Raw genomic sequence first — 9881 nt, 5'->3', positions numbered from 1 at the left:
AGACACTCCAGATGCTGTAGCAGTTGGTGTCATATTAAAGTTGTCAGTCAGCTGATTCATATGAAAATGTGTACGTGTAAAGTGAAGAGGATTCACTCATATAGACCAGTCCTATGCAGCTTTTAGTCTCTTTTAGCAGAGGTAAAAGCCTGGTGAATATTGGGATTCATCCACATGTCAGGGCTTCATGTATGCCAGCTTGTTTTGATCTTCTGCCTTAGTGACCTAAAATAAATTAAGGCGGTTTGATAGGTCTGTTTGTCTTAAGATATCTCAACAAGTACTGACCGAGGAGATCAGTGCAATGCTGTCCTTCCATCTCTCTGGAGAATTTGCCCCTGCGCAGCATCACTGTGATCCACACTAATAAAAGCAAACGTTTCCCTCTTGTGTCCATTTTGTGCCATTACCCAACCTACAGCATCTGCAGTTTACAACACTGCTGTGAAGATCTCTGAGCAGCGCACTCAACAGTGACACTCTGACTGGGTCTCCTGCAACAACAGAAAGCATGTTTTAGTTTAAAAATATAATCCTTTGTGTCATTTGGTGGAGTCAGGAACGGTGAAATCACACAGAAATGTTAATGAGTGAATAGGCTTATGTGTCACTAACCTTCAGGTAGCTTCTTTTTCAAGGACTACACACCATCTATACACGATAATCTTAACGTTAAGGTTTAATGTTTAATCTTAATCTATGTGACAGGCGCAAAATCTATTTCAGAGTCAGCTTGGTTAGGTAAGTGTGGGGATGTAACTCAGTGGTGTAGTGTGCACTTTGCATGTGCAAAATCCTGGATTCAATCCCCAACATGTCCCATCTTAAATAGTAATACTTGGCATGAGAAAGAGCTGTTAGACAGTATGCATACATTTAGGATTTTAAAAGTATCTCATTGAACAATTTGACTGGCTAACCAACAGCAATGATACAACTAATGGTTTGCTCAAGACCAGACTAACAGCAAAATGCATTATAGTGACTTGGGTTGCAAAATATATTGCCATCACGCAAGTTTTCAATTTAGCAACAGTTTGGCGCTGAGATTATTTTCCAACAGATGATGAGATTTCACTCTGTGTTAGTCCATATCTGCAAAAGCACAGGAGGGGATGTAGCTCAGTGGTAGAGCGTGTGCTTCGCATGTACAAGGTCCTGGGTTCAATCCCCAGCATCTCCAACGCAGTCATTAATCCTGGTATGTGCTGTTCAATGTTTCTTTAATGGACTAAAAAAGGAGTTACTGAGCCATAATAGTTGATACATGCCACTAGAAAAAGACAATGCACTGTCAGATCTTTTTGTCTAGTCATCATATATATTTTTTGTCTAGCTGTGTAATTATTGAGGTTTTTAAGGGCTGAAACTAAATATATAAAAACATAAATCATTATAGAATTTAGTGCTTAAATAATTATTATGTAATGTTATACTTAATAATCAAATGAATAAATCACAACTTAAATGTTACATTTATTTATGTATTTATTCAATTACTGTATATATATGTTTATAAATTCACACATTTTTGTCCTTATTTATTAATTTGTATAATTATTCATTAATTTACTTATCCATGTATTCACACATTTAAATTTCTGTATATGATTGTATTTATTTATTTATATATATGCTTTAATCCATAGTGTAAGTTGCCGCAGCAAAACAAATAAATCCATCAAAAGTCAAATTCTAAATCATTCAGTGAAGTCCTCAATCTGATCTAAAAAACATTGGCAACCTATCTAACATTTTAGCACTCAAGATTTCATAGATCTGCATCAAGATCTGCACCTGGTGCTGCCATCTTGAATTAGGTAAAAGTCATGGATTCAGGTTCAATTGCAGGGTGGAGGGCACCCTCTGACTTTTGATGGATGAAGTTCACCCTTAAAACCCTCCATGTAGATTAATGTCAATACGCTTCAAATAAGATTGCGTTGGAGATGCTGGGGATTGAACCCAGGACCTTGCACATGCGAAGCACACGCTCTACCACTAAGCTACATCCCCTTTTACGCTGTGCTTCCATACATATGGACTAAGACAGAGTGACATCTGCACATAAATTGGAAAATAATCTCAGTGCCAGACTGTTGCTAAATTGAAAACTTGTGTGATTCAACATATTTTGCTTGTAGTCTGGTCTTCAGCAGATCATTAGTTGTATTGCCGTCAGTTAGCCAGTCAAAGAGCTCTTTATTATGCCCAATATTATTATTAAAGTGACACCATGTTGGAGATGCTGGGGATTGAACCCAGGACCTTACACATGCGAAGCACACGCTCTACCACTGAGAGTTCCCACAGTTGGTCGCGGTGCTGGCCGCTTCAGTAGACTCCTTGGCCTCCACGACTGGCTCCAGGCCGCCTGCAGTGCTCACCGTGTGTGTTATGTGGATATTTTTAATATTTTCTGGCAAAGAATGACAGCATTCGCAGCCTAAAAAGGGAATGCAGGAAAGCAGAGCGCAAATGGAAAAAATCCGGTCTCCAAGTCCATTACCTCAGTCTGAAGGATTTATTAATTAACTACAATAACATGGTTAAGGATGCGGGAACACACTATTTTTCTGAACTCATTACTACACATAAACACAATCCCAGGTTTCTGTTGAAGACTGTGGATCAGCTGGTAAACCCAACCCCTCCTTGTGCCTCAGCTGGAAGTAATCATGACTGTGAATTGTTTTTATCTTATTTTACCAATACAGTGGTGTCAATCAGAGCCTGAAAGTAATAGATTCTGTTGGGCCCCATTTGATCTCTGTTTTCAACAGCTCCCTATCTACTGGTGGTGTCCCTGATTATTTTAAAACAGCTTGCGTGAACCCACTTTTAAAGAAACCTGGTTTAGATCCCTCCCTCCCACATAATTTTAGACCAATTTCAAAACTGCTTTTTATTGCAAAGATTCTAGAAAGAATTGTGTCCAAACAGCTGCTCACTGTGCTGGAAAATAACAAAATATTTGAAAAGTTTCAGTCTGGTTTTAGGAAGTACCACAGCACTGAGACTGCCCTGCTTAAAGTCACCAATGACCTTTTAATGTCTGCTGATGAAGGTATGTGCTCAGTCCTGGTACTCCTGGACCTTAGCGCTGCTTGTGATACCATTGATCACAAAATCATGTTAGACAGACTGAGGCACTGAGTGGGGATCTCTGGTACGGCCCTAGAATGGTTTTCATCCTACCTGTCATCATATTTATGCTGATGACACACAAATGTACTTGCCCGTCAGATCCACAGACCCTGGAATGCTGAGTTCACTTAACAACTACCATTTTTTTTGATGTACCTGTGATATAAATCAGGGTATACAGATGTAAATAACAACAATAGGCAGAAATTGGTTGATTACTGAGATGTGACACACGTCTTCATTCATATCTGCATGTACTCTTTTATCAGCATTTTAGTTGTTAAATTACTGTCTGTCAGCTGTGTATATACTTAAAGAGCAGCAACAGGTGTTGGAGATGCTGGGGATTGAACCCAGGGCCTTGTACATGCGAAGCACACGCTCTACCACTGAGCTACATCCCCACTCTCTGCGTTGTTCTGAGAATGCATTGTCTCTTACAACATCTCTAAAATGAGTGACGCGTGTGTAAAACGTGTGTCCCTGCTGGTTTTTGGTATGCTGCTTTTATTTTCATTTACAGCCTATAGAGATATACTGATGACGTCTGCAAATTAAAAACAACTAATCACTCCGGTGTCTCTGGTGAGACTGGTCTGGTCTGCCTCTCCTGTGCTAATGTCATGTCAGTTGTGAGTGGTATGTCTGACAGCTAAAAACACCAGAAAAGGAAACATTGACAATTGGAGATGCTGGGGGTTGATCCCAGGGCCTTGTACATGCGAAGCACACGCTCTACCACTGAGCTACATCCCCTTTTACTGTTGCTTTCACAGACGATTGACGAATGATGAGAACTGCCATCAAATTTGTGTTGGCGTTTATTTCACAATTATGAGTCTAGATTGTGCACATTGTCACTAGACTGCAAAAAATATATATGATGACTAGACAAAAAGATTTTACAGTGCAGAGATTGAAAAGTGGCTGATGCTACCCACTCTTGTTCTAGTGACATGTGTCAACAATTACGGCTCAGTAACTCCTTTTTTTAGTCCATTAAAGTAACATTGAACAGCACATATACCAGGTTTAATGACTGCGTTGGAGATGCTGGGGATTGAACCCAGGACCTTGCACATGCGAAGCACACGCTCTACCACTGAGCTACATCCCCTTTTATGCTGCGCTGCCATACATATGGACTAAGACAGAGTGACATCTGCACATAAATTGGAAAATAATCTCAGTGCCAGACTTTTGCTAAATTGAAAACTTGTGTGATCCAACATATTTTGCTTATAGTCTGGTCTTCAGCAGATCATTAGTTGTATTGCCGTCAGTTAGCCAGTCAAAGAGCTCTTTATTAAGCCCAACGTTATTATTAAAATGACACCATGTTGGAGATGCTGGGGATTGAACCCAGGACCTTGTACATGCGAAGCACACGCTCTACCACTGAGCTACATCCCCTCTTGTACCTTTGCAGATATGGACTAACACAGAGTGAAATCTCATCATCTGTTGGAAAATAATCTCAGCGGCAAACTGTTGCCAAATTGAAAACTTGCGTGATGTCAATATGTTTTGCAACCCAAGTCACTATAATGCATTTTGCTGTTAGTCTGGTCTTGAACAAACCATTAGTTGTATTATTGCTGTTGTTTAGCCAGTCAAATTGTTGAATTAGATACTTTTAAAATCCTAAATGTAAGCATACTGTCTCACAGCTCTTTCTTACGCCTGGTGTTACTATTAAAGACAGACATTTTGGAGATGCTGGGGATTGAACCCAGGACCTTGTACATGCAAGCACACGCTCTACCACTGAGCTACATCCCCTCTTATGTGATAACAGTATATTTTGCAAACCATATCACTGTCATCCAAAGTTTGCAGTTGGTTAGTCAGTCAATAGCGTTTCACTGCTTGCCCCCCAGCAGTCTAGTGACAATGTGCACGATCTAGACTCATAATTGTGACCCTGTCATAGAGAAATATTAATAAATTGAGAAACTTTTTGTTGTTGTGCTTATTAAATGCTAACTTTAGTGAAGATCTATCATCAATCCTTCTATGACAGGCTGGACATTACATGGAGGACATGGGGTTAGTTTCCCCACATTCTTCAAAGTCTGAGACTCCCCTTAGACAAAGCTTGAGATGTATTTAATAAAATATATGTGACCTTAAATGGAAAATCACTGAATCTTATGAATTCTCAAAGGCACTTTATAATGATATGACAAAGTAGCGTCTTAGTTCCACCAGCAGCCGCGGACTGAAGCCAATCTGCCACCTCATCACTACCGCCCCCAAATCATCAGGTCATATTTAAACCACTCTTTCTGTCAGAGATCCCATTTCCACTAAAGAACTCCTCTGACTTGAGATCTTGTAAACCAATCAAATTGTAGCCCACAAATCACCCAATATTCACATCTACAAAGGTTCCTTGTTGTAATGACCCATTCAAACCAAACAACAAGGACATGCTGTGTGTTTATTAGCAAAAATAAATGTAATTCCACTTGAATTACAGGCTTTTTCACTGAAGACATGTCACAGAAGAGAAAGCACAGGAGTAAATAATAAAATGAGTGACGGTAGAAAATAAATAATATTCATCAGGAGACAGTTGAAGAATTAAACCACATTTATTGCCCTTTTTTGATCATTTTTCCTATCACATTGCAGTTATCAATCAAAACTAATTAGCACTCTACAATCATTTCCACTGACCACCTCTTTCTATAAATGTATGAAGTTATAAAAATATAGACTAAAGTGATAAATTCAGTCAGGTTATATCCTCAAAACCCCTAAGAAATTTAGGTATTACAAAGATCCTGGCGTGTTTTAGCCAATGAAGTAGAAAGCATATGCACTTCATGTCACTTCCATTTTATTTTATCCACTATGTTTCTTTGAGTCACTGGTTTTAGTTTATTTCAGTACAATAACATAACACAAAGGAGTTTTTAAAACGGATATTTGACAATATGTCAGTAATCAGAAAATAAAGAGACTAGATCTCACTGATTTAATGCTGTTCTGAAATGATCTCACACCAGTGCCAACCTAAAAGGTAGGAAATAAATCAAACAGAAAGCAGTATGTGATGAAAAATGGCTGGCAGTATAGAAAACTACAGGTGATTTACATGCACATCTGTAAAGTCCTTTAACCTGGTGTCAGAGGTCAGCTGAATGATTTTGCCTCATCCTCATCCTTAGATGTTACATCTGTATTACACTGCAGTGGTTTTAACAACAAAAATCAAGAAGAACATTGAATTGACTGTCCCAACACATACAGGTTTTGAGGGTATACGTTCTGCAAAGACACAAGTGACAATACAGTACAAACACATTTCACTAACGCTGAAATGGTAGAGAAATAACGACATTTTCAACCCAACAGCTGCGTTTTGCTGCATTGTGCAGTTCAATCTGAGCTTTTAGTTTTATTCCTCACATAAAATCAATCTCATGTCAGTAAAACAACAGCAGCACATGCTGTACTCTGAACACATCTGCTCCTAAAAAACTATCGTGTCTTAATGTACGATGTAACACTGGTTCTATATCTTAAATACACCGTAGTGGATTTTTATAATCAGTGCTTCCATAATTACTGTGAATTATCTAACAATCACTGCTGGCAGGATTTCAGAGTTGTAGGAGATTTTCAGATCTAAGACAAAACATTGATTAAAATTTTTTATTTGTCTCCAATAAATAATTTAAATTAAATTATAATATTAATTTTATGAAGTAATACAATTCATTTAAAAATGTCATTTACCTTTGAAAATGAATACTTTGATGTCCCTTAAAGATCTGGATATGAAAATACATTTACAACACGTACACATGGATTCAAAGGATCCAGATAAACTCATATAATATGATAATATTGTTTTAAAATCTGGATCTGCATTTAACACACACATTGATACTTGATTCGCATGGCATATTTTTTGTCAATTAAGTAAGTGCAGTAGGTCACAAGAAAGCAGTGAAAGAGTTTAAAGAGGTCATATTTTGCTAATTTTTAGGTTCAAAATCTTATTTAGGGGTTGTACAAGAACAGGTTTAAATGGTTTCATTTTCAAAAAACACCATATTTCTATGTTCAGTTTTAGCTGCCGAGTGAAGCATCTCACTCCTATTCAATCTTACCTACCCACCATCCTACCTACATACCTAGGTAAGGACTACTAGCCAATCAGAAGCAGGGTAGGGTGGGTCCTGACAAGCAAGGTAGTCTGATCCAAAACAAAGCCACTTCAGCCAGTAACTCTGTCTTCGGTTCAGCCGTACATGTTCTAGCCCAATTGTGATCTCGACACACAGGTAGAACTACACAAACCAGCTTCACACGTTTAAGAGTGGTAAGTAATTAATTTGTAAAAAATTTACCTTTCATATGTAACGCTTAATTGTGCACTATCTCTACATAACAGTAACAACTTTATGTCCATTGACTGCCTGAAGGTCGTACCCAAGCGGGTGAAGCCAATGCGGAAGTCCCAGAAACCGCCACTCTATTGAACGGCCAGCAGGGGGCGACTCTTCTGGTTGCAAAAAAAGTCCGGCTCCATTAGCAATAATGGTAAAATGACCCTACTTCTCAGTTGAATAATTAAATTAATTAATTGAGTAAAATAGAGTATGCTTCAGGGTGGGATTATCTGTGATTCAAGTTGTTACCATGGCAATTTGTCAATCAGGCTAGAGTGACTCATACCCAATCTAACCAGTGGTTGAAAAAGCTGATTAGGAGTTGTCTGTTCAATTTCTCTGGTGAGTACATTTAGTTTTAAGACTTTTGTTTGCTAGACTAAATTGTCAGCCCTGTTAAAATGACAGTTAACGTGAATTACAGATGCACCTAGCTAAGCAAGCTAGCTAGCTCCGCACACGGCCCCTCCGTCTTGTCCAAATATGGTCACGTCAAGGCACTTCTGGTTGCAAAAAATCACCATGGCGGCGTCCTATAGGCCAGACTCGAGGCTTCAAAACGACAGTCCACAAACCAACGGGTGACGTCACGATGACTTCGTCCATTTCTTTTATATATAGCCAATGGTCGTACCACACTAGCCTCTAGGCGAGCATTAAGGCGTGTGCTACATTGTTACGCAGATAATTTACAGAAGACTGGACTACAAACTCCCTTTGGGGTGGACTTTGGGCTTTTTCACTTTGCAAACTTATCACTGGCACAAAAAATACACATAACACAATAAAGGAGAGGAAAATACCCAAAAAGCATAATATGACCTTCTTAAAATGTGTCACAATGTGACTTAATTCTTTAAAAATGATTGACTTCACACAAAGTATTCATCACTTTTTCAGCCAACCTTCAACTATTTTTATATATATAATATAATCTCTCTTCAAACACTCTCCTGGCTGGTCGGTGAAACCAAACTAGAAAGTTGTCAGTGCAACGTTACAAGTGCTCCTTGTCAGACTTGTTCATAAATGCTCGCTCACACAGAAACACACAGAATAACAAACTGAATGAAATATCAACAGAGGAATAAACATTTCCTTGACGCTTAGGTTATCAGTGTGCGCTCATGACTTATTTCAGGTAAAGTACAATATCCTTTCCCTCTGTAGTTACATGCTACTGTCCTACTGGTCAGTTTATGTTAGTTATAGTACCAGAAGTGTGGACCTGAGACAAACAGTTATTTCAACATGCAGGAGCATGCACAGGTTTGGTTTGTAGTACAGAAAAGTGTACATTATTCATAATAACTGAAAGGTGTAAAAAGGTCTAAATTAGTTTGGAAGAGTGAGAGGGGATGATTTTTTATTTATATGTAAACAAAGTAAGATGCTTTGCATATAATTTATGTTTGCATGAACATACTGTTTCATGAGAAATTAAGCTTTTGTTCCCTTTTTATCAGTTTTCTGAGTTGGTGAGTTTGGTTTGGCTTCTGGGGAAGCAATCTCAAACCTCAGCTGAGGCATAAAGTGCCTTAAGCTGTTTACTCTGTTTTCACGCTGACCGTAAAACTCTACAACTGTGTGAAGTTTTATTTTGCTAAAAAAAGCAAAACCCTCCATCCAGTCTGCTCCCCAGCTGCTGCAGCTGCTTACCGATGAACCAAAGGTCTGATCTTTGATCAGGAGGCCCAGATTGGATCTGCTGTGCTAAGTCCACCTGTGTTACCCTCCTGCAGTTGCTTTGGGACCAGTGAAACGCAGAGCTCGCCGTACACTGCACAATGCTACGAGTGGTAAAAACATGCTACAAGTGCAAGAAGATCTTTTCGGTTCTAGAAAGAAAACAGCTTCCCAGTGGTTTTGACTGGTTTTGTTCTGGCAGTTCCTGTGTGTGAAGCACCGTGCCGCCCCCGGCAGTGCTTTCCTTGCTGTTTCCACTTTTTGCCGACTGTGTGGCGTCTTCCTGTCCTGCTCCTACATAGTCGACTCCTGCTGGATCTGGATGTAGCAGGCCTGCAGCAGAATCATTTAACTGATGTGTAAGTGATTAAGGACCACTGATAAATGTATTACATAAACTAAAAAGCACCAACATCTTTAAAGGCTGTAATCATCTAAATGTGTTATTTTAGTAATTTAAATCTGGAAGATGAATTGTATAAAGTGTGTTTGACCGATGATGATCATCATGCCGCTATTGGCAGAATGTCATTAGATATGGAAGGACTGCCTAGGTGTCCCCTAAATTTCATTCCAACTGCAGCTACGTTCAGGAAATGAATAAAACCATTATCCATGTGTGTGTGTGTAGGGGGGGCCCCA

General features: G+C 39.0%; 1 protein-coding gene and 6 non-coding genes across 7 annotated transcripts in view; 1 reads left to right on the top strand and 6 right to left on the bottom strand.

The window, feature by feature from the left end:
• The first annotated feature begins 1111 nt into the window (after positions 1-1111).
• trnaa-cgc lies at positions 1112-1183 on the top strand. The gene has a single exon. It is a non-coding gene; the product is annotated as a tRNA-Ala (tRNA).
• Positions 1184-1944: 761 nt separating this feature from the next.
• trnaa-cgc lies at positions 1945-2016 on the bottom strand. The gene has a single exon. It is a non-coding gene; the product is annotated as a tRNA-Ala (tRNA).
• A 1463-nt stretch (positions 2017-3479) lies between these two features.
• On the bottom strand, positions 3480-3551 carry trnaa-cgc. The gene has a single exon. It is a non-coding gene; the product is annotated as a tRNA-Ala (tRNA).
• A 280-nt stretch (positions 3552-3831) lies between these two features.
• Positions 3832-3903, bottom strand: trnaa-cgc. The gene has a single exon. It is a non-coding gene; the product is annotated as a tRNA-Ala (tRNA).
• Positions 3904-4192: 289 nt separating this feature from the next.
• On the bottom strand, positions 4193-4264 carry trnaa-cgc. The gene has a single exon. It is a non-coding gene; the product is annotated as a tRNA-Ala (tRNA).
• A 224-nt stretch (positions 4265-4488) lies between these two features.
• Positions 4489-4560, bottom strand: trnaa-cgc. Its single transcript has one exon. It is a non-coding gene; the product is annotated as a tRNA-Ala (tRNA).
• A 1165-nt stretch (positions 4561-5725) lies between these two features.
• LOC119903924 (alsin-like) overlaps positions 5726-9881 on the bottom strand; it is a 32659-nt gene continuing 28503 nt past the window's right edge. Inside the window, 1 exon segment of the mRNA XM_038720224.1 lies at positions 5726-9572. Within this exon segment, the coding sequence (XP_038576152.1) occupies positions 9534-9572 (39 nt within the window). The 3' untranslated portion in view covers positions 5726-9533.

Source organism: Micropterus salmoides, unplaced genomic scaffold (genome assembly GCF_014851395.1).
Source record: "Micropterus salmoides isolate LMB-PRFRI ecotype aquatic unplaced genomic scaffold, ASM1485139v1 Ms_hic_scaffold_15, whole genome shotgun sequence".
In the NCBI taxonomy this organism is placed as follows: Eukaryota; Metazoa; Chordata; class Actinopteri; order Centrarchiformes; family Centrarchidae; genus Micropterus; species Micropterus salmoides.
The sequence above is the reverse complement of the archived record's forward strand: the minus strand, read 5'-3'. Positions and strand labels throughout refer to the sequence as shown.